We start from the raw sequence: 25,891 nt of genomic DNA, 5'->3' as shown, positions 1-25,891 counted from the left end.
GAGGGTGTGAGATGTATGATGTGCCAGCAAACGAAAGTGAGAAGAAACAGCAATGCAAATAAGGAAGCACAAGAGAAACCCAGAAACAAAAACCCAGAAGAGGAAATGGTCAAGAGGAGAAGGTCTTCAACCAAGGCAGCTAGGTGGCAGAGTGGATAGGGCACTGGGCTTGGGGTCAGAAAGACTTGAGACCAAATGCAGCTTCAGACACTTTCTAGCTTTGTGACCTTAGGCAAGATCTCTATCAACCTCAGTTTCTTCTTTTAGAAAAATGAGGGTAACCATAGCACATACCACACGAGGTTATTATGAGGATTAGATGAGATAACATACAGAAAGTGCTTTGTGAACTTTGAAACTCTATGTAAAGGCTAGCTACTATTATCAACAGGGTCAAATGCAACAGGAAGATCCCAAAGATGTGATAAGGGCTGAGAAAAAGGCCCACACAATTTGGTAATTAAGAGATACTTGGTAACTCTGTAAAGAATAAATTCAGTTGAGTAAGAAGGTCCAAAGCTAGATTACGAAGGGCTAAGAAATGAGTGACCAGATTCACCAGAAGTTTGGCTAGGAAAGTAGGGAGAAATAAAACAACAGATGGAAAGGACAGTAGACTCAAAGATGTGGGTGACAGGCATATTTGGAAGAATTAGAGAAGGAATCACCAACTGAAAGCAATTGAAGATTCAAAAGAGAAAATGCAATCTGTTGGAGAAAATAGGAAGGAATAGGATCAAATGTAAAGGGATTACATCAAAAAACCTTCAGTAGAATCTAGATCAAACTGTGGTTCGATCATCTTTTTTTTCCTTCTAATTCAATTTTTTTCCTTTTCTTAAAGTCAATTGCTATGGGAGAGATAACAGTGATGTTAACATCATGCTCTGAGAAGCCAAAAAAGACAGGAACAACTTGAAAAGGATGTAAAGGATGAAAAGGATGTAACAATGCCCTATTTACCATCCGGAAGAGCAACAGAGCCATGAATACACTTCCATCACTGGGAAATGGACGGGATTCAAATATACAGAAACTATAGCAGCTAGGTGGCGCGGCAGTGGATAGAGTGTTAGGCCTAGAGTCAGGAAGACTTATCTGGCCTCAGACACTTAGTAGCTATGTGACCTTGGGCAAGTCACTTAACCCTCAGTTTCTTCATCTGTAAAATGATCTGGAGAAGGAAATGGCAAAACACTCCAGTATCTTTGTCAAAAAAAAAAAAACCCAAATGGGGTCATGGAGAGTTGGACATGACTCAAACGACTGAACATAGCCCTAAAATAGCGAAGAGGTATTTGGTTGCCCCTGTCCAAAATGTCCGTCAAATGAAAGCCATGAACTCAATTGGCACAGTCATCAAATGGAAGGAGAGATACAGATGGCTGGCATTGTATTAGATACTTCACAAAGTTCTGGAGGGAAGAAAGAAAGGGATGAAATATTGGAATGGGTTTTCCCAGAGGCTTTTTGGAAACCTCTCTTTCCAGACAACATTAGAACAGATAGCCTATGTAGAATGGTTTCAGTTTGACCCAAGGGCAAGAGAATGGACAACACTACTTCTCAAGATTCCTTTCCAGACCTAGCGGTTAAGAACTCTGCCACTACGTCACTCAATTACAGTGGTCCTCAGATGTCATTGTTCTCTGTACTAGGGACAGGGGGCACAATGCTGCTGCTTAGGAAAAGTTAATGGATGTTGATCTTGGATATACAAGATGGAAAGCAAGCCTGGCTATTCACTTGGTAAGTAGTTCCAGTTCTGGGCTGGGAAAGGGCTGCCCACAACATAACTGGCACAAGAGTCTGAGTTCAAACTCTTGATTCTTGCCCCCCATTAAAATTTAAAACCAGATTCAGCCCAGCATAGAGCAGCACCAGAGGATTGCAATTTCATCCAGCATGTGATTTTTCTTAGCCTTGCAATTTCTTAATGGGATCCCCTGAGGGCTGGTGGGTAGAAACACTGCACTACCAGTCAGGATTTGCTACAGGCAGCTTAATAAACATGGCACCTGCCCCATGACAGTCATCCTAACACCGGCTGGGGCACAGAAGGGGAAGATAAGGAATAGGAAGGTCAAGGCTCTGGCCTCTAGCTGCAGGAGGGTGAAAACAAGAGGAGTGATTTCTAATTCTAATCCAAAGATTGAGGCCACACAGTGGGTCCAGAGTTCCTCCAACATGGCCAGGTCTCTGCTGAGCCTAGCAGGCAGCCTCTCTGCCACTTGCGATCAGTGTGTATCACACATCTCATCAATGTCACTGTAGCTGACATCTCATTATGCACCAGAAGTGGACGTGGACAGGTACTGAACACCAGAACTTTTACTTTTTCTTATTATTACTCCAGTGTGCCATGAAGCTGGGAGTTAATTAAGTCCTGTGGGACAGACAATCAGTGCCTTTTGCTAGGTTAAATTACATTATATACAGATGCAAAAGAGGGGAAAAATAATTCCCCAGATTTTTCCTTGTTAATAGAATAAGTTAGAAATATGATGATTCCAAACTGGAGGCTGTAGTCAGACTAGCTCCTTATGCAGGGCTAATTAAGTCGTATAGCAATACCACAAGGTATTTATAGAGTGACTTTCTTAAAGGATCTCCAAGCACTTTAAAAAGCTCTCTTTAACAAATTCCCATCACATCCCTAGCAGGTAGTTTTACCAACTCTACATTAGCAAATGGAAAAAACTCATAGCCAATATGGGAATATAAACTGTTGTTAGAACCACATAATCCCACACCTGTAAGAAATCTCCAGAGATCACATGGAGTTATAGAATATCAGAGCTAGAAGGGATCTTAGATAGCATCTAATCCAAAACAGGCTTTTACTAGATGAGGAAACTGAGGCCCAAAGAGATGGATGAAATTATTTTCCCAAATCAATATAAACCAGTCAATTGAAAGCCAGACTATGAAGCAGGTTTCCTAGTTCTACATAGCTTATACGATGTGTCTGGGCACTAACAATGATAATGATGGTGGTGATGATGGTGATGATGGTGATGATGATGGAAAAGAAGAAGATAAAATAGCTAGTATTTATGTGGTATTTTAAGGTTTACAAAGTGCTTTAAAATATTATATCATTTTATACTCACAACAACCCTGGAAGGTAGGCACTATGACTGTCCCCATTTCACAAATGAAGAAACTGAGGAAACCAGGTTAGATGACCTCTCCAGGGTCACAAGGCTAGATGTTTAAGGCCAGTTTGAATTCAGGTCTTCCTGACTCCAGATCCAGCATTCTATCTGCAGCACCACGTAGTTACCTTTTACAGTATCTGAAATTTGTATAGTCAACTATTTCTACATCCCTCAGCAACTCATTCTTTTCATCCTCATATTTTCAAAGAGTACTTTATCTGAGCAGGAGGGTGAACCTGAGTTCTCAGAGGGTTAACTAGCAGATCAGAAGTTCAGGTAGGCATGACAGTGCTGGAAAGTCTTTAGGTATGGTCCTTGACAATAGACTGTGCCTGCTTTCCAAGGAAAAACCTAGATGAGTACAGAGCGGCTTGTTACCAGTAGGCTGGCCGCTTGGTGATGGAATCTTTAAACATGAGAACCCATGAAATAATGTGTGTATGTATGTGTTTTTACATGTTAATATATATGTATGTTGCATGCATTCGTGCACATGCATGTACATATAAAATAACTTTCAGCCCTATGCATCTCCCTTCTCCTTTTGCGGTGAAAAGTGACAGAGTAACAGAAAGAGGAGTAGAGAGTGCTATGAATCTCCCAGTTTTTAAACTCTCTACAAACAATAACTTAGCCACTGACACTCCAAATGTGAGATCCTTGTCCGATAACCAACATACCACTGGAGGAAGTGAATTCTATAGATCCTAACTTTTCGTGTGTTATAAATGAAACCAGAAGACAAAAAGAAGTTGCAGCTAATTAGATGAGTGGTTCACAGGTTCTCTGTGGAGGAGCAAATAAACGAGTTCTGTTAGCATGTGTCCAAAGGTAACATGAAACATCTTTTCATGGGACTTGTGTTCATTTCTTGTTGTGGTATTGATGATGTGTCTGTAAAAAGACCACCATGAAAAATAAGTATAGCATGTACAGCAACATCTGCTGCAGAGGATGAGATAGAAAAATACTCTAAAGAATTCATTAATATCGACTTTGATACTCAGCGGCTTCTAGTAAAAGGTGGGCATAGACAAGGACAGTGAAAAATGTGGGATAAAAGTAAAGAATGAGTGAAACCAAAGACGCCAGATATCTATACTATACAGATATCTCTTGCTTATACTTACTTCAAGAAAAGAATAAAAAGGCACTGGACAATGAGACACACAAATAATATCCCCCCAAATTAAACCAAATATACTTTAACACTGGGAAATGACTCATTACTGATGAGGGAATGATTCTGGAATCAATTAGCTATGTATAGTTAGAACACTGACTTGTTAGAAAAAATAAAAATTAATATACCACAAAAAGAATAAAAATTAGAAAAGAGATATGGTATGGAATAGAATGACTCCATCCTGATGTATTTAAACAAGTTTTTGATACTCAAAATTAGGAAATAAATAAAGGAAAGAATATGAACATCGATGATAACAATTTTGTGAGGAAATCTGACCAATACATATCAGTCGCCATAAAGAGGAGACCAAAAGTACTTTAGTCAGCAAGCAATCTACTTGCCAAGCAGTGAAATATGGTTGCCAAGGGCAATACTGGGTTAGAATAGATGTTCATTTGTAAAATCATACAGAGAAAGATGGTACAAAATTGCGAGTATTGTCACTTCACAAAACAGTGAAAGTTAGTGGAAAGAAAAATAAATTTAAGGAACGCTTGGTAAGAGACCCTACTAGACAAAGTCATCCAAGGCCATTTAAGCATGAAACTTTAAGGAGGTCAACAGATGAAAGATAGAAAAGATCTTTAAAGTAGGAAGGCCAGAAGGAGCTGTTAGACCAGCTTTGAAAGTTACATATTGAATTTATTACATACTTAAAAGAAATCTGTATGTAATAGGGATCAAAATCCTCTTTTTATGTCTTACTGTATGTGATAAATATATATATACATATATATGGAAATGCTTATTTTGGTGTTTAAGTTCAGAATAAAAAATTAAGTTAAAAATAATGGCAAAAAGGAGAATATCTGGAAAGGTCTTTGTAACAAACTCTTTTCACCATCAAGGACAATGGAGCCACCACATTTGAATTCTAACATCATGGTCCCAGATGTGCTTCTTGAAGTTGAAATGACATTCAAGAAGATAAAGATAAGGCAAGCAGCTGGTGAGAAGGAAAAGGTATGAAAGGCATTGAAACAAATCTAGAACCATATTTTGGAAAAAAGAAAAAAAAAGAAGAGATGACTGAGAGATTACTAGGACTAGATGAGATAATGTACTATCAAAATCATTCTCAATGAAATTATTCAAAGGAAATAGTCTTTCACCAGTTATATTCCGCAATAAGCTATATCTTTGCCATTGCCCAATTAACTGAAAGATTCAGAGAAAAGAAGATCCCAACTGTACTTGCTGCTCGTTGACTATGAAAAAATCCAGTTGATTCAGTAGAGCAAACAATACTATAAAGGTGTCTCTCATTCATACATAATACTGGCAAGTGTGGGTATGATTGTGGAGGGTATAGATGATCAGCCAGTATTCACAGTACTCATTTTGTTCCCTCTACCCAGTTTCCAATGGAGAGAGGGCAAGGGACTGGAATGGAATCTTTCCTAGAACTTTCCTATCTTCCTCTTGGGGAACGGTTTTGGGTGTGATCTTTTCTCAGGTCACCATTCTTCACTCTTTTCTCTGTGGAGATTTCATTGGCTGTACCCAATTACAACAATGCACCTACTTTTTAACCTAGGGATAATATAATGGCACCTCAGGTCTATATGATGCCTTGCTCTCCTCTTTCATGGAGTTTCTATCAGATGAACATTACAATCATAATAGCTCACTACTTCCAAATAGGAAAATTCTCAACTTTCAGGGAAAGGTTTAGATCAATCTGTGCCTTAATTTAAATTTACATTCATCCCTACCTACCCCCTTGTCTCTAAGTTTGAAGCAAAAAATCAGAAAAGATGAAATATTAACAGTCTAATAGGGGAGACAAAAAACTATTATGTGCAAACAAGATACGTGAAGGATAAATTAAAGATAATCAACAGAGGAAAAGTACTAGAATTAAGAGGGATCAGGAAAGACTTATCCTAGAAAATGGGATTTTTGCTGGTATTTGAAGGAAGCCAGAGGAACCAGGAGGCAGAGAGGAGGACAGAGAACACTCCAGGCATGAGGGAAAACCAATGAAAATGCAGAGAGTTGGAATATTGAGTGTCTTGTTTGAGGGAAAGCAAGGAAGCCAGTGTCAATGGATCACTGACTATCTTGAAAGATAGGGTAAGGGGAGAAATAAAGTATAAGACTACTGGAAGAGTAGGAAAGAGCCAGGTCATGAAGGTCTTTGAGTGCCAAGTAGAGGATTTTATAGATGATCCAGGAGGTAATAAGGAGCCACCAGTGTTTATTGAAAGATCAATTTAATGACAGACTTAAGTCTATGTTCTCCTTATCCATTGCCATTATCTTTTGATCTAGTCTCAAAACATAGTCCTCTGGACAATTTCAACAACATCTAGCTAGCTAGCTAGCCCTGATGTGTGATATATTATATATAGGATTATAATAATTATTTATATTATATATCTCACTATATATTTGACTGCCATAACCTATATATGTGTGTATATATTTATATATGTATATGTGTGTATAGACATCTGAGCACCCATAATATGTATATGGATGTATATGTGTATACATGTATGTATGTATATGTGTATACACACATATACATTGGGGGGCTCAGGAAATGTTTTCAGTACTTCTCTTCTTTGTCCAACTGCTTTGTTGTGATGGGGCTTTCAAATTTGGCATTAATTAGTTCCATGAACAAATAGAATGAAACCTTTTCACTCCAGTTTGTCTAAGTAAGGGAGGAAAGGAAGAGGAGGTTCTCAGATGGTTGTTACAGTATCTAAGAGCTTGAAAATCTGGAGTCCTTTTATTTAACACTGTAATGTCTTGGGATCTTGGCCAAATCTCTCTGGTACCCCAGAAGGTTGTTTCTCTTGTTGTCGTTCAGTTATTCAGTTGAGTCTGATTCTTCTTGATCCTGTAGACGATAGCACACTGATACTATCCATGGTGTTTTCATCCAGACAGATAAATCCAGCCTGTGACTCTGGGCAAGTCACTTCAACCTATTTGCCTCAATTTCCTCATCTGTAAAATGAGCTGGAGAAGGAAATGGCAAACTATTCCACTAGCTTTGCCAAGAAAACCCCAAATGGGTTCATAAAGAATCAGACATGACTGAAACAACTGAAAAACTACAAATAAGACTTTATATTTATCCAAATTGAATATCATCTTATTAGAATAAGCTGAATACGGTAGACTGTCAAGATATTTTAGATCATGACTCTACTATCCAATCGGTTACCTACTTCTCCCAATTTTGTGTTGCATGAAATAAGCATGCCACCTATGGCTTTATCAGACTTATTGATTAAAATATAAAAAAGGATCAAATAGATTCCAGTGACCCTCCGCTGGAGATTTCCACCAAGTTTGCATTAAACTATTAATAACAATATTTTGAATCTAACCAAACACAAAGTTTGAAGTCTATCTAATCATATGATAATCTAGTTTATATTTTTCCGTATTTTCCACAAAACTAGCAGGAGGTAGGAAAGATCAAATAAATGCTTTGCTAAAATTTACATAAACTATATCTATTGCATTCTTTTCAACTGGTTTTGTAACATGGGGTGGGGGAGGAAGAAAATTAAATTTGCCTGCATTAACTCATTCTTGATGAAGTCATGTTGATTCTTTGAAATGACCACTTCCTTTTGTAATTGTTTTCTATTTCTTTGATCATCTGTTCTAGAATATTCTCTAGAAATAAGGTCCACCTCACTGACCTATAGTTTGCAGTCCCTGTTCACTTCTCTTTTTTTTCTTTTTAATAAATTGCTCAATCAGTCAATAAATATTTATTAAGCACCTACTATGTCCCAAGCACTGTGCTAAGTGCTGGGGATTCAAAGAAAGGCAACTGCAGTAGAGAAGCACCCATCCGTTGAAGGAGAGGATAAGACTCTTCCCTTTTTCAGCCCTTCAGGATCTCCTCCATTCTCCATGATCGTTCAGATATTATTGACAATGTTACTTTCATCACATCCACCAGTTCATTTAGCACCCAAGGATGTGGCTCATCTGGGCCTGTTGACCTGAATTCATCAGGGTCGTGACATGATCCCTTACTATCTCCTTGTCTCAAGCATAAGTTCATGATAGCCATTGTTGTTTTTTTATTACAGCATTTCCAAAGCAATAGATTATAGTTAACACCAGGATGCTAGAAAGAATAATTAACTTAAGAATCAAAGTCTTAATGAGCTGTTTTCCCGTTACTGTAGGAGATTGGCTTGCATAGAATTTTTCTTAAGTATTATCATCCCTATATATCAGTCAATCAATACACATTTATTAAGTGCCTATTTTATGCCAGGAGAGTTATGCACTAGATAGAGTGTCAGGCCTGAAGTCAGGAAGACTCATCCTGAGTTCAAATCTGACCTCAGATGCTTACTAGCTGTGTGACCTTGTGCAAGTCACTTAACACTGTTTGCCTCAGTTTCCTCATATGAAGAATGAGCTGGAGAAGGAAAATGGCAAACCATCCCAATATATTTGCCAAGAAACCTCCCCTCCAGGGTCACAAAGAGCTGAATATGACTGAAAATGACTAAACAAGAATAAATGCCAGGAACTGTGCTAACTTGGAAGGTGCACATCAGAAAAGAAACTCCAAACTTATTTGTGGTCCTTCAAGCTACATGCAGATGTATGTTTAAAAACTGCTTTGTAATCTGTCTATCCATATCTATAGATATAGATATTTAAATTTAATCACATGCACTTCATTTCTTTCTTTGGAGAGTTAATATATTATCATTATAGAATGCTGTAAGTGTTGTCCACTGGCTAATAGGATGTTTTGCTATATTGTTTTTTTTTCCTTTTTTAACTTTGTTACAAGGAAAGTCATATTGGGGGTGGGTTGGGGTATATTGAGCAGTCGGTGTGGTACAAAAACAAAAGACTTCAATAAAAAAATAAAAAGAAATACTTCTAGATTCATAAACCATTCCAGCTAAAGCGAATTCAGAGATCTTCTAGTTCACCTGCCCCATTTTGCAGCTGAGGAAAATTGAGTCTCAGAGAAGAGTGACCTGACTTACCCAAGGTCAGAGAGCAAGTTGTTGGGTGCATAGCCAACACCATAATCCAGTTGGAAACCAGATCCTCGCTCATTCCTTTCCCACTTACAAGGTTCCTCAGATATGTAAGTACTTATTAAGTACTTACTATATGTCAGGCTCTGTGATACCACCAAGGATACAGCCCAGGTCTCCTGACTTCCAAGCTAGTATCCATACCACTACTGGGAAGGAGTAAGGGGTTTAGGATTTAGAACAGGAGACCTAGTCTAGTCCAAACAACTCATTTTACAACTGAAGAAACTAGGCCAAGAAAAATTAAGTGATTTGCCTAAAATCACTTTGGTAGCAGAGCTGGTATTTGAACTCAGGTACTTGGATGCCAAATATGGTCCTTTTTACACTAAATCTGATCACCCAACAATCCTCATAAAGATACATGTCAGGGATGGGTTCAATTTTGGATAAACTCAATACTCCCAGTAAAAAGAGATCTAAAAAAAAAACCCTAAACATAGTCTCAAGTTATTTGGATGGGTCCTTCCTGGAAGTAGGATAGAATGTCCCTTAATGGTTCCTTTGATGTCTAGGACTCAGAATCTCTGATTCAGAACAGTCCCTATGGAAACCATGCCAGCGGATGACCTTACCCCAGGGAACAATCTAGTCTGAACCGGCAGAGATCCCTGTAGCAAGACAACAGAATCAGGTCATTTCTGTCCTTTTTGAACGTGCACAAATCCAAAAGCAACAAGTTCCCTCATTGAAAGGTTGTTTCTACCCACTTGTTTCCTTTCTCCTTTGGAAAGAACACATTTCCTTCCTTTTGGGGCAGCTGAGAAAATCCCTCGGTGTGTTTCTTATGGAAAAGTTTGCACTCACCCACACATCATCCCCATGACCCTTAAAGGCTGACTTGCATTTATTCTGGCTCCTTAGAAAAGGTTAACTAAAGAAATCATCCCAATGTGTCTTGCGGCCATAGGCACCCCAACTTCTGCCTCATGGTCTTAATGTTTTTTGGATCCCATAATGCATCTTTAACCAAGTTCAGCCAAAGGGCTAGAAAACAACCCCACCACTTCAGGGAGAGGGAGGAAGGCTGTTCTAATGGTCAAACATTACCAAGAACCTAGTAGACAGGAAGTAAATAAATCACCATTCCCTCCTTAAACCCAGCAGGGCTTTTCTCTCATTTCTCTGATGCATTTTCACAAGCCTGGTTCTGTCCTTTACGAACTTGTTGAAGAAATGTTCCCTCAGGGAAGACAACATGTATACATATAGACATCAAGGATCATAGATTTAAATGTGAAAGGGACCTTAAAAAATCTAGTAAAATCTTTCATTTTACAGATGAAAAAACAAGGCACGAAGAGATTTAATGACTTGTCCTAGAACATACAGATAGACTGGTGATTTGAACTTGGATCCTTTGACTCTATAGCCAATGCCCTTTTCATTGTTCCACAAGCATCTTCTATACACATAAAAAATACATACAAAGTAATTTGAAAATGCATTAATAGGATAATATGAGAAGCATTTGTAAACTTATTTTAAAAGTATTTTAATGTAGATATCATTATTAGGCGAACAATTTTTAAAACTGCATATTTTAATGCTTAGAATTGACTAGAATGCTTAGTGCCTCTCAAGCCTGAGATGAGAATTTGTTGCTACAAGTGAAAATGCTACATTAAATTCATTAAGAAAATTTAAGCTATTTAAAGGTGTATAGTTATTAAATAATGAAGAAGCAGTGTTGCATGGGGCAGGGGTAGGGCAAGATGGGGGAGCAAACCACATTCCCATGTCTATGAAAAACTTAAATCACATCTCCCCCTGTGAAGTGTAGTGCAAAAGGTGCTGACTTTGGAGTTGTCAAAAGACCTGGATTCAGAACCTGACTCTGCCACATATTACTTATTTTACTTTGGACCAGCAGTTTTACCTCTCTGGGTTTCAATTTCCACAACTATAAAATGTGAAAATGGAAATGAAGAAACTACAAAACATCTGCTGATGACCCCTAGGGTCCCTGCTAATTCTATGATTCCCTCTCTCTTCCCAGTAAATTGTAATTTTTCTCAAAAAATTGAACCAGGGATTTGTTTGTCCACCACTTTGGAATCACACTGTTTCATTTCTGCAGTGTTTTCACACTGACACCTTTCAGAAACTATTTTCAGCTAAGGGAAGGAAGGGTCCAGGATGACTCTCCTTGGCAGATATGTAAATGCCATCCTCCAGTCAAATCCCACTTTGATGCTACAACCTGGATTCTCTATAGTTATGTCAGCGGAGAGGGGGAGTTAGGCAGCACCATAGTGCACAGAGTGCCAGGTCTGGAGTCAGGAAGAATCATCTTCCTGAGTTCAAATATAGCCTCAGACTTTTACTAGTAGAGTGACCTTGGGCAAGTCACTTAACCCTGTTTGCCTCAGTTTCCTCATCTGTCAAATGAGCTGGAGAAGTAAATGGGAAACCACTCCACTATCTTTGTCAATCAAACCCCAGATGGGGTCACAAAGAGTCAGACACGACTGAACAACAGCAATGTAGCAGTAGAGAACAAGCTCTTACAGTTGCTATGAAGCCGCAAAGCTTTTGAGTCTGCACCCTCCAAAGACCAGCCACTAAGTTACTCTCAAGGTGATGAATTTTTCAGTCACCATATTTTTTTTCTTTTTAAAATATTTTAATTTTTTTTCCAATTACAAGTAAAAATACTTTTTAACATTTATTTTTAAAAACTTTGAGTTCCAAATCTCTCCTTTCTTCCATCCCTTCCTCCCTCATTGAGAAGGCAAGCAATTTGATATAGGTTATATATGAGTCACCGCAATTTTTGAAAACCATGTACTAAAAAATAGATGATTTGCTTTCTGGTTCTATTTCAATAGAGAGGGATCCTTGAAATGCTGATGAAAGTTATCTCTATCCTGCTCCTGGAGGAAGCAATTCATGCTTAGGAAATAAAACAACAGACCTTCTGAATGTAACCTCCTCACTCTCATGCTTCAAAGGATCACAGATCTAGTCATCCAGTCAACTCTCCTTCAATTTACAGATCAGGAAACTGTGGCCCAGGGAGGCTTGGTGAATTGGTCAAAGTCATACAGTTAGTAAAAATCAGAGGCAAGACAGGGTTTTCCCACTGTACCACTCACTTTGTCTGCTTGAAAAATAATGAAATTAAGGCAGTTAGGTGGAGCAGGGGATAGAGTGCTGTGCCTCAAGTCAGGAAGACTCATCTTCCTGAGTCCACATCTGCCATCAGATATGTACTAGCTGTGTGACCCTGGGCAAGTCATTTAACCCTGTTTGCCCCCAGTTTCCCCTTCTGTAAAATGAGCTGGAGAAGAGAAGGCAAACCACTCCAGTACCCAAAAGGGGTCACAAAGAGTTAGACATGACTAAAAACTACTGGACAACAACTTGAAGTCAGGAAGACCTGAGTTCATATGTTGCATCATATCTTTATCAGTTGCTGATTTCTGTCAGCCTATTTCCTCACCTGTAAAATGTGGATGAATAATAGCACCTTATGAGGATCAAATAAGATAACATATACAAACTTCAAAATATTATATCGGTGTTAGTTATTATTATCATTTCATCAATAAACTTGTCAAGCATCTCCTGCTGTACTAGGCTAGGCACACAAAGATTAAAAATGAAATAGTCTCTGCCCTCGAGAGATTTACATTCTACTGGGGGATTATAACAGGAAGTTCCATGTTGCTCTCTCCATTTCCTTGATAGGGAAAGAGAGGCAGAGTATGGCCAAATTCTCATCTGACATTGTGACACAACCTATAGGAAATCTACTTCTCAACTCTAACCTTCCACCACCAGGCTTTACTTCTCTCTATTACCCAAAGGACTTCTCTGTGACATTCTAACACGACCCTATGCAATTCCATAGAATTCTCAACTATCTTTAGCCTATCTAAAATTCCTTATTTGGAAAGACTTAGGCAGATACGATCATTCCGTTTCCATAGTCAGACACTAAATGAGCCAGAATGTTTCTACAGAGTATTAAGCTTCCCTGAGAAAATTCCACATAGCATTTTTCAGACACCAAAGGTTTGAATTTATGAAGTCTTTCTTTAGAACAAGATAATCTTGTCAAGTCTCTAAACTATTGCTACTATGCATCTCCCAAATAGGACCATTTTCACAGGGTTACTGACACCTGGCTCAGTTTTTCCCTGACACAGGAACCATTATATCTAGATGAAAGGTAAGCCCAGATCACCTGGGATACTTCAATCTCAGAAATGCTTTCTGTCAGAGAGAGACGACAGACAGAAACAGAGATATGATAGATAGATTGTTAGATAGATAGATAAATAGATAGATAGATAGATAATAGGGAGATAGAGGATATATTATATATGCTTATATATAGTTATATGTATAACATATGCATAGTTATATTCTTTATTTTTGCCATATGTCTGTGATTCTGTCGGTATAGGAACTTGCAGTGAGGGAAAACTATCAATGCAGATGGGAACTTTCTCCAGGACAGATAGTTAGCTAGCACACTGAGAGTTTAATAGACTTGGCACAGTCAAACATACGATATGTGTCAGAAGTGGGATGCCTGATATTATTCAGTAACATTATAATACCTTGGATTTACACTGCCCTTGTATTCAATCAAGCACAACGAGCACATAGAATTATGAGATCATTTATCCTTGACGTATTTTAGTGTGAGAGGAAAAGGCAGATGTGATTAACCCATTTTACAGCTAGAGCCAAGGAGGCAAAGGGAAATACTATGAAAAGACCAAGTTTAGCATATATATTGTAATGATATTACAAAGCACTTTACATACATTATGTCATTTAATCTTCACAACAGTCTTGTGAGGTAGTTATGAGAGACAGCCTAGCAAAGTAGAAAGAGGGGCTGGCTATAAAATCAGGAAGATTTGGGTTCTAGTCTTGCTTCTGGCACATGCTAGCTATATGAGTGTGGAGCAAACCATTTACCTTCTCAGTACCCCTAGATTAAGGTAAATAGAGTCCATTTCAGAGACTACAGAAAATACCAATACTTATTCATAAATCACTCTTTCCTCCAGAGACTAGAATCTCAGTCACTTACACCCCAGAGCAATAAAGTGCTTAATGCAGTACCTGGTAAATAGTAAGCACCATATAAATGCTAGTTATCATCATCATCATCTTCTTCTTCTTCTTCTGCTTCATTACTGCTATTATTATTTATTAGCCCTAACACGACTTCTAGGAGTTACTCCATCACATGGATGCCCCTCTCTGTGGATCTTCTGTGTGTATATATATATATATATATATATATATATGTATGTATGTATACATACATACATGGCATTGTTCTTTCTTGGAAGGTTTCTATTCTAGTTGCCCTCTACAGTAGTGACTATCTTCCTTTGTCACTGCTTGTTGCTATCTTATGTATCTCTATTTTCCACAGCCAGGAGTGTGCTAGTAAAATGTTTAACAAGCAGATCTCAAAAAAAGAATGATATCTTTTTAAAGTTTAATCTGCTTTGTTAACACTTTCTTAAAGCTAGAAAATCGACAACTCAATATATGGTACCTTGAATTGTAATGATGATTTATTTCCAAGATATAAATGCTCACATTGAAACTTTAACCACTGGGGATCCAGATGGTTCCAGAACACCCATTCCCAGCTTTCCTCGGTTTCTAGCAGGTTATTTGGCACAATAACCCATCTTTGTCCTACTTACCTCCAAAGTTTTTATTTCTGACATTTTCCTTTGTGTCCAGCATATTTATTCCCTTTTCCAGGGACCAACTAACTGCTAGCCCATGGAGAAAGAAAACAACAGAGGCCCTGTCTCAGCCCAATGTGTTCATAGTTCAAAAGCATATCACCAGACAGAGCATGTCCATTCTTCTGAAGTACAAGTTGCACAGACCCAAGTCTCAAATAAAAGAGGTTTCCCAGATTCAAGAACTATAACCTCTTCCATAGTAACAGGAGTGTTCATCCCTCCAATGCCAGGTAGGTTCATAATGGGTTTGGTGGGGTTTGGGGTGGGGTGGTTTTAACTATTTGTGTCCTTGCTCCCATAGAACCTGGAAGACATGTCTCCCAGTCAAGCCAACACTTCCCACTAGGTTTAAGGCATCCCGCTCCCTCCATCCCCTTGGGCATCTCAGTAGGCTACTAAGACTCCTTGAATTCCTTCTAAAACATACAGAAAAAGGAGAGGGAGTCACTGCATCTGGCACCACCATAGAGCAGAAATGAGAAGATTTGCAATCCACTCTGTCTGTCTATCTATCTATCGATATAGTTACAAACACCAATGTCACCCTTTCCCTTTCCCTAATTCCACATATTCACTCACTTCCATCCATTCTTTTCTATCACATTGTCACTACCCTGATCCAAGGCCGTATGTCTAGAAGACTCTGTGTTTGGTATCTTAACCTCCACTTCCTCCCTACTTTAACTTAATCTTTAGATTATTGACAGATCAATTTTTCTTAAATATCACTTTTATCAGGTTACTGTCCTGCTCAAAGAAACTTCAGTGGCACAGTGGGAAAAGCATTGAAGTAACAGAAGACCTGGGTTCAAATCTCAGCTCTTCTACTCACCACATGTAGGAACTTGTTAGTCATGTGAGCTCTTGGGACCTCAGTTTCTAATCTATGAAATGAGGAAGTTAGGCTGATGCAACCTATGTAAACTTGGCCAGGTTCCTTAACCTCCACGGACCTCACTTTCTCCATCTGTAAAATGAGAACATTTACCTATATAGCCTCTATGGACCCTTTTCACTCTAGATCTATGAATGAAATGGTCTCTGAGATCATTTCTACCATTAAATCAATGATTATATGATATACAATGACCTTTCAGAGCCCCTCCAACCTGTATTTCCAACTTAAATTTCCATTTTCCTAAAACAAATCTACTATCTCACCTAAACCATCAGCAAGTATTATATGTAATAGGGATAAACTAGAAGCATTTCTGAAAATTTAGGGGATGCCCATCAATTGGAGAATGGCTGAACAAGTCGTGGTGTATGGATGTAACGGAATACTATTGTGCTATAAGAAATGATGAGCAGGCAGACTTCACAGAAACCTGGAAAGACTTATATGAACTGATGCTGAGTGAAGTGAGCAGAACTAGGAGAACGTTGCACACAGTAACAGCCACAGTGTGAGATGACTGACTTTGATAGACTTAGCTCTTCTCAGCAATGCAAGGTTCTAAGACAACTCCAAAAGGCTCATGATGGAAAATGCTATGCACACACAGAGAAAGAATTAGAGAGTCTGAGTGCAGATTTGTTCTCTCTCTGTTTTGTTTTGTTTTGTTTCTTCTTTCTCATGGTTTATTCCATTGGCTATAATTCTTCTTTACCACATGACTAATGTGAAAGTTTGATTAATATGAATGTATTATGTAGAGCCTATATCAGATAGCACACTGTCTTGGGGAGTGGGGAGGGGAGCGAGTGGGAGATAATTTAAAATTCCAAAGCTTGTGGAACTGAATGTTGTAAACTAAAAATAAATTAATTAGTTAAAAAAAAAACCAAATCCACTACCTCAGTGAAATGACCTATTCACTGTCCTCCAAATGTGCTCTGTACATACTTACCTCTGTACCTTTGTTCCAGGTGTTCCTCAATCCTGAAATTCTCTTCTCTTCTCTCCACCTGTTTGAATCCTACCCATTTAAATCCTACCAAAGAATCAAGTCTCCCCCATGAAGTTTTCTGGGAGCACATTAACATACAACACCAATCATCATCATCACTGACACACAGTTAATATTTTAAGGTTTTCGAAGTTCTTACATAAGTTATCTCATTCGAGTCTCATAACAACCCTAAGAGACAGGTTCCACGGGTATCATTAACCCCATTTTATAGATGGGGTGAAAAAGGCCAAGCCCAGAAAGAGTGACAGAAATCATAGATGTAGGAATAAAAGGAACCTTGGGCAGCAACTTGTTTAACCCCCTTATACATTAACTTGTTTAACCCCCTTATTTTAGTGATGACAAAACTGAGGCACACAGGTTAAGTGAGTCGCCCAAGACACATAGCTGATAATTGTTAGAGAATCCTGATTTCAAGGTGAGCACTCTATCCATTACATCACTCTACTCCTCAAAGATCTTAGTCCCAATGCCACATTCCTAAAAATATGGTTGAGTCAGAAAGAAGACCAATGGACCCAATCCAGAAATACAATGGAATATAAGGTAGGAGCAAAAAGGGAGGTAGCCCCTATTTAAAAAAAATCTTAAGGAAAAACTCAAGTCTGACAAATGGTCAGCTCCTCTGACCAATATCGTCTCCTACTGCTTACTTACCATCAGTATTTTAGCCACTGAATAATAATAGCTAACATTTATATAGTGCCTACTGTATACTGGGCACTTTACAAATATTACCTCATTTGATCCTGGAACATAGGTGCTATTATTATCCCCATTTTAGAGATGATGAAATTGAGGCAAACAGAGGTTAAGTAACTTGCCCAGGGTCAGGGACTTTCCTGAGAACAAATCTTCCTGATGCCAGGCCCAACACTACTGACCTATTCAAGGTCAGTGCTACCAAGAAACCTCTTGTTCTTCCCCAACCTGGCCTTCTGGTTTTAGCTTACAAAACCTGATATGAATCCCCTTTCCTTTAAGGCAGGGGTTACTTTTTCCCAATGTCTAGTGTTTGTCAGGGCAAGAGGTGGCACGTCCTATCCACACAACCCAATTTGCATGATACCATATAATGCCTGTACTATTACTTAATTTATCTCCCCCAATGACTATGCTAGAGGTCTTGGAGGGTAAGGTCTATGTCTCTCACTCCCCACCCCCTCCACAGATACACACCCACTGAGGGCCTTATCACAGTGCTATAGAAACAGCAGGCAGGCAATGAATATTTTTTGAATGAATGAACCCCAGCTTGATCTGAGTCTATCCATAAGTTGCATTTTTAGAAAATGGAAATTCGTTGCTTTAAAATTTTAAAACAATTCTTGGGGCCCTTCCAAGTAACAGCCAACTGAGGCCAGTGTTCTGGCCCCAAGAACATAGTTCAGGACAAAACTAAAGTGGAAACGTGTATTTCAATTTCCATCATTGAATTGTTCGGACAACTAAATACATGTAATTGTGCCAGGATCCATACATAGCACTGAGGCTCAAGTTGTGCAAAATCACACACTTCAGTAAGGCATCTAGTACAACTTCCAAGCAGAATTTGGAAGGACACCTTCTAATTTTGGAATGTGTCTTTCTTTTGTCCATTTTTGAGGCAGCTAAGTGGCACAGCGGATAGAGTAGTAAACATAACATCAGAAGAACCTGAGTTCAAATCCCATCAAAGATATATAACTAGCTATATGTGACACTGGATAAACTCACCTTCAGTTTTGCCATCTCATCTACCTCACAGAGCTGTTGAGGATCAATGTCATAATACAAGTAAAGTGCTTTGCAAACCTTAAAGGGTTCTATAAATGCCAGTTATTATGATTGCTGTTCCTCAAGCACCATGGACTTTAGGACAAAAGTATCATTAAAGAGAAAACTTCCTACACACTTGCATGTAATTCACACTTTTTTTGGAGGAGGGGAGATCCAGATCTGTAATTTTACTGCTATAGGGAATTCTCAAAGAAGACACTCTACCAATGCATATTTGCACCTTCTGTGTAATTTATAGTTTTAAAGCATTGCCTGGGGCTTTGAGGGGTTAACTTGCCCAAGGAAACACATTCAGTTTGGGTCAGAAGTGAGATTTTAATCCCACTCTCCCTTGCTTCAAGGCCAAATGTCTTTGCACTATTCCACATTGCCCTGTTGATGGACACATTGCTATAATTAATCATAATAATATATAGTATTTATATTTATCAGAAAGTATGGCAAGAATAAATTAGCACTTATTAAGCATCTACATCGTGCCTGGTACTCCAACTGGTCATTCAACAACAAAAAAAGTAAACATGTGAACACATTCCCTAAGAATGAATGAAACAATCCAAGAACAGTCTTCATTCATCTGGAAAGTTTTCCTAGAATAGGTGAACCATCCTAAAGCTGAGTAACTGTTTGATTTTTGACATCTGCTGTGGGCAGTCCCCATGTTTCACCACTCTTGCTCATTAAGTGATTTAATAACCACTTAGTCAATATATGGAGAACAAGGTTCTCCCACCCAGATCTACAATTTCACTAATAGGGGGAACTTTCAGAGTGGGAACTTCTACAAATGCAGGTCAGTAACTTCGCTGTAATTTAAAGTCTTAGTGAGGTGCCTGAAGTCCTGAGATGTCAAAAGACTTTCTTAGTGTGCTGCAGGGAAGCCTGGTGGTACAGTAGATAGAATGTCAGGCCTGGAGTCAGGAAGACTCATCTTCCTGAATTCAAATCTGGTCACAGACACTTGCTAGCTGCATGACCCTGGGCAAGTCACTTAACCCTGTTTGGCTTAGTTTCCTCATCTGTAAAATAAGCTGGAGAAGGAAATAGCAAACCACTCCAGTATCTTTGCCAAGAAAACCACAAAATGAGATCACGAAGAGTTGATTATGACTGAAGCAACTGAACAATAAAAATACTAACAGTTAGCACATACTGTATTTATCTGCTTATTCACATCTAGTTTTTTCCTTAAATTTTTGTAATGAAGTCCCTTGAAAGCCAAGCATTTAAACACTTTCCAGTCCCAGAAAAACAAAGGAGGGGTGGTGGTTAACAAACGTTGGATCTCCTTTAAGTAAGTGTATTGAGTCAATTTGAGGGAGGAGCTGTCCACTCCTAGCACAGGACAGGTTACAGGTAAGAGATGAACAGGAGTTAAATTGGGGAAACTGCCCAGTTTCACAGGTCTTCCAATATAGTATGGCTTCAGTACTTAGTGTGAACTGAATCCCTTCCAAGAGTACAAATGACCAAAAGTTAGTTATTGTAAAAAATTAGGAAGGAGAAAGCTGTGTGGAAAATATTGACTTAAGTCTTTGAAATCCTAAATTAGGAATCTGCTATGGTGGGATGGATCTGTGGTTAAAGCAGGAAGCAAAATAAATAAACCAATGAATGAAAAAATAAATAAATGAAAATAATTCTCAAAAGAGATTAAATAGGAAGGATGCAAATGGAGTGGATGTCTACTGTTAGGACAATGTTCTGATGGATTCATTAGGTGGTCTGGGTGTTCACTTCAAATTAGATCAGTCACACTATGAAGACAAAAAATCAGCAGGAAAATGTAAGTTCCCTGAGAGTAAGGTCAATCCCCTTTTCATTTTTACCTTTTGTATCCCCACTGTGCACTGTGGCTTGCACATAGTTGTAACTTTTAAAATGTTTGTTGAATCGAATTGACTGAGTGGGTAGGACAGATTTGGAGTGTGGGAAGGGATATTACACTAAACAAAGTGCCAGGATTTAGCGGTTACTTGATATGAAGGGAAAGGTCTAATAAAACATCAAGGCACCACATTTGGAGATAGAATAGAGAGTGATTTCTCTCACTCTTGTGAGAAAAAAATAGACAGGGAGACTGCTTCAGAGGGCGGGGGGAAATGAAGAACTTGTTTTTTATCTACCTTAGTTTTTAATGTCAGCCAGAAATTCAGATGGAGGAGGGGGTCATCTTTTTCCCTTTTCAAATAAGAACTGAACTACGAGAGAAAGAGCAGGCCAAAGGACATATTTAAGAGCATCCTTCTAAAACCAATTATATCCTCTGGTTTCAACTCCAGAGATTTCCTTAGATAAGTTGGGGGAGATGCCTCATTGGGAGTCTCTGAGAATAAAGTCATTCTACAACCACTCAGAGAGGCTAGTTCAGAAGGTCCTAATATTCCTGAGTTGAGATGGAGGTGGGGATAGGGGAAATGGCTTACAGACCAGATGATCCTAGGGTTCTTTGCAGTTCTAGTTTCACTACAATGATCTGTTAGGCCCAAGTTTCTAATCTGCTCCCTACAGAGCAGAGATGTACCAGATGACATATGCCCAGCAGTAAGTGGCTGCTCTCCTGTCATACCGAGGATAGCTTAAATGATTTGGAATCCTTCCAAGCACAAAGGGACTGGCCAAATCATTTGACATTTATTGGAGAGTGGGGCTGGGAGGGGGCATAAAGAGTTCCTTTTAAAATATCCACCCAGAAAGTGGGACAAATGCCATAAAGATTATCTGTACAGACTTTTATTTTCTAAGGGAGTCCAGGCAGCCCTCATTTATATTTGAAAAAAAATATATGATTAACCATAGTTAACCGTGAATGCAGATGTTTTGCATTAGAACCACTAGTCAAAGTTTGAAAGCATTTAATATTATATATTGCTACCATTCAGACTAAATTGTTTTTTTAATGTACACAATATTACAAATTTAATTTTGAGCTGTTTGGATCAGTCTGTAAAAAAGATTTGATTATACCTGAGTGTTCTGGCCCCAGTTTTTCCGTATCTCAGTAATCTTGGCGGTAATTGGCTGATTAGGTGCCTCACACTCCATCTCTGCCTCAGTTTCCATGGTAATGTTACAGGAGCTATTATAGATGAGAACTTCATCTCTTTCCACTTTAGGGCTGAAACGAGAGGGGAGGTTAAATGGGGTGTCATCAATCTTAATGAAATGCAATTATTTTTACTCTTATTAATCATTGCAAGCCATTAGCTTGTGGCAACTACAGGCCACCATTTGTCAAATTTTGCAAATTTCTGTAATTTTGTTTCCATTCTTTTATTGTTTATTTGTTTTCCCTTTATCTGCAACCCCTGCAATGAAAATATATGCAGTAAATATCTTTCACTAAGGCTTTGCTCTTTTCCAAATCTATTAGGAACATTAGCAAAAAAAAAAGCATCTTTCTCCCACTCCAAACCAAGAAGCAAAGCAGGGATGACATGGCCCGTTTTGAAGATGGAAACAAACATTTCTCTTTCCCCCTTCTCTCTTCCTGCTCTTACTCACACTTAGCACTGGGGGAGTGAATAGCCTTTATCCCCCCCAGGGCAGAGGGAGAAATTGGAAAACCCACACAACTGGCTAACTGGTCCCTAATTCCAACTGTGAAAAAATGAGCTCATTTAGGCTTTCAATTCCCTCTCCCCAGCTGATGGCAATGAGTCTCTGTTGCTAGGAGTGGAACATTAACTTAGTAAATTAATTAAACTTACTTAACAGCCCAGACTAAGGAGATTCGATATATGTGCCAGTTATACTCCCAGCCACTGGCTCTAAAAGCCCCTCTTGCGCTGAGCAGAGAAGTCAGAAGATGGAAAATGAAAGATAGAGACCTGTCTTTACTTAGAAAAACATAACACTTGGACACATAGGAGGAAGGTTAGGAGGGGAGTTTTTAAGGGTGTTATGCCCAGTAGCTGTGATCTTCTCTCAAGCTTAATCTTTGCTGAGAGCTTTACGATAACTAACTCTCAGATTATTTATATTATTGATAAGTATATCACCATCGTTGCACTTGACATTTATGTCATGTTTTAAATTTTCAAGTCACTTCTGTAGCCATTATTAAATTTCAACTCCCCCCCCTCTTTTATAAGGAGGTAATTGGGGCCCAGAGAGAGTATGTGACTTGCTTAGGGTCATAAAATTACGTAGTGGCATAATCAGAGCTAGTGTCCAGGTCTTTTAACACCTTCTGTAATGATCTTTGAAGTACCTAGTCAATGCAAAGTAGTGACATACCTGTCACTGAAAGTGCTCCAGCAAAAGCCCAGCAATCAATCAACCAACATACATTTATTAAGTTCCTATGTACTAAACATAGCCAGCTAGGTGGTGTAGTGGACAGAGCACTGGGCATGGAATCAGGAAGATCTGAGTTTAAATCCAGCCTCAAACACTTACTAGCTGTGTGACCCTAGGCAAGTCACTTAACCCCTCATCATACTGTCATCTGTAAAACGAGGACACACTGGAAAAGGAAATGGCAAACCACTCCAGTATCTTTGCCAAGAAAACAGTCCATGGGGTCACGTAAAGTGGGACATAACTAAACAACAAATGTATCAAACATTGTGCCAAGTGCACAAATGAAATAATCACCATTCAAAACATTCTATTGGAGGAGACATCATGAATAAGCAGAAGGATGAATACAAAGTCAATCTGTACAGATTAAATACAAAATAGATACGATGTAATTGGGAGGACACGATCTATTAGGGGAAGGTGAGCAGACCACCTGTCACCAGTGTTGGAAAGGAGACTCCTACAGAAGGGACCTCAGACGGCTGGATTAAAGTTCTTCCAACTCATCTTGAAGCCTAAGATTCTGAATCTGGCAGACAAGGGAACCCCCAGGAAGACCAGAAGCAGCTGATAAATAGTCTTCCGCTTAAGAACCCAGAACCCTTCTGAACCATAGTATCTCTTTTCAATCAGTGTCAAAAAATGTCCCTTTCAACTGAACATTATAAAAACGAGCACTGGGAGTTCAGAACCAAAGAGCCACTAAGCCTGTCCAACATTTCACTTAGGTGAACTTGATGCTGAAAGAGGTCTAGCTTATTCTCCAATGGACAGGTGGTCAAAAGATATGGATGGACAAACAGTTTTCAGAAGAACAGCAAACAGGGTACTGGACTTGGAGGATCTGAGTTCAAATCCTGCCTTAAATACTTACGTGTTACATAATTCTGAACAAGTCATTTAACCACTCTATGCCTCAGTTTCCTCATCTACAAAATGGGGGGGAACAAATTCAATGGCTCCAAAAGCTGTTCCCAAATCAATAATCTGCTGAAAAATGCTGCCCACATCTGCAGAGAGAACTAACGAAGTCTGAATGCAGATCAAAGAATAATAGTTTTCACTTTATTTTTTTCATAACTTTTTTTCCTTTTGGTCTGTGTCTTCTTCCACAACATGACTAATATGGAAATATGTTTTGCATGATTACACATGTAAAATTTTTTTTGAAATATGAATAAATAAATCTGTAATTTTCTAAACCACTGGTGTAAAACTCAAATAGAAATAGTTCCTTATGGGCCACCTACTGGCTTAGAAAACACAAATTAACATTATCTATGCTATATCTGATTTTTATGTATTTTTGTTAAATAGTTCCCTATTACATTTAAATCTGATTCAGACCCACTCAGGAGTTTTTGCAGTCACCTCTGTTCTAAACAACCATATAAAATTGCTCGAAATGACTAATAATAAGAGAAATCCAAATCAAAACAATCTTCAGGTTTTGCCTAATGTCCAGAAATTTGGCCAGGCTAATAAAAAAATGGAAACTGTCAATATTGGAGAGGTTGAAGGCACAAAGCAACAAGATATTACACTCTTGATGGAGTCGTAAATAGGTCCACCCATCCGAGAAAGCAATTTTTTTAAGTGACTAAATTGTCCATACCCTCCAGACAATTGTTTGACATATATTTTAAGGAGGTCAAAGACAGAAAACAAAAAGTGCAAAAGATATCAAGATGTTCATCGCAGCCACCTCTCTGAGACTTTAAACGGCAGTGCAGCTGAAAATCTTCACTGGCAGAGGGAGTTTACTTATCAAGAATTCCCTAAACCCACAAAATCACAGACCCAGTCCAAAAAAAAGAAAATGTCCTCACTGAAACTTTAGTGGTCCAGCAAAACATTAGAAACAAAGTAGATATCCACCATTTAATGAATGGCTAGACAAATTGTGTAATATATATATATATATATATATATATATATATATATATATATATATAATATGTGTCTCTCTTCCTTTCCTTACCATTTATTCTTCTCTTTTCCAGCTAAACATCCTCTGTTCCTCATAAGACATTTTATCAACAATACCTTGGTTGTCTTCTTCAGCCTGGCTCCAGCTTGTCAATGCCCTCTCAAAATCTGATGTACAGAACTGAACCGAGTATTACATATGCAGTGTGACTGCACAGATTATGGGAGTATTTTTCCTTTTGTTATTTTGGACATGATACCTTTATTAATGCACCCTAAGATTGTATCAGTTTTTGGCTGTTTTTTTTTTCACAGCTACATTCCATTATTAATAGGCTCATAATAAGAGTCAGTTAGGATCAACTAGAAATTCACACCATTTCCACACAAAGTGCTATTGTTTTGACAATATCTGTACAGTTGATTTTCTAAATGTAAACATAAGACTTGGCTTTTATACGTATTACATTTCATCTTTATTAGATTCCAGCCCATTGTTCCAGCCAGATGAAATCATTTGGAATCTTAATTCCATCATTTGTTTCTAGCTATCACCTTAACTTTGTGTCATTTGAACATTTGATTGTATGCCTTTTATGTCTTCATCCAGATTGCTGATTAAAAAAATACCAAGCAGAGTCAAGGGCAGAGACCTATGGCATGCTCCTAGACACTTTCTTCCAGCTGACATTTGTCCATTAATCAAAAGTTCTTGGATTTGCTTGTTGAACTATGACTCCATCTAATGAAACTATTCTTCAACCTGCGTTTCTCTCTTTAGAGCCCAGGAAAAAATCATCATAGCTTTTGTCGAATGCCATGATAGAAATCAAGATAG

At 38.5% G+C, this 25,891-nt stretch overlaps 1 protein-coding gene across 1 annotated transcript in view; it reads right to left on the bottom strand.

Annotated features, from left to right (window-relative positions):
• Positions 1–25,891, bottom strand: part of PKHD1 (PKHD1 ciliary IPT domain containing fibrocystin/polyductin) — a 638,127-nt gene that overhangs the window by 483,166 nt on the left and 129,070 nt on the right. Inside the window, exons 34-35 of the mRNA XM_036768333.1 lie at positions 21,787–21,937; positions 18,201–18,203 (exon numbers count right to left, since the gene is read on the bottom strand). Of these exons, the coding sequence (XP_036624228.1) occupies positions 18,201–18,203; positions 21,787–21,937 (154 nt within the window). The remainder of the gene's footprint in view (positions 1–18,200; positions 18,204–21,786; positions 21,938–25,891) is intronic.

Source organism: Trichosurus vulpecula, chromosome 7 (assembly GCF_011100635.1).
Source record: "Trichosurus vulpecula isolate mTriVul1 chromosome 7, mTriVul1.pri, whole genome shotgun sequence".
Classification (NCBI taxonomy): domain Eukaryota; kingdom Metazoa; phylum Chordata; class Mammalia; order Diprotodontia; family Phalangeridae; genus Trichosurus; species Trichosurus vulpecula.
This window is presented reverse-complemented; position numbering and strand designations above follow the sequence as displayed.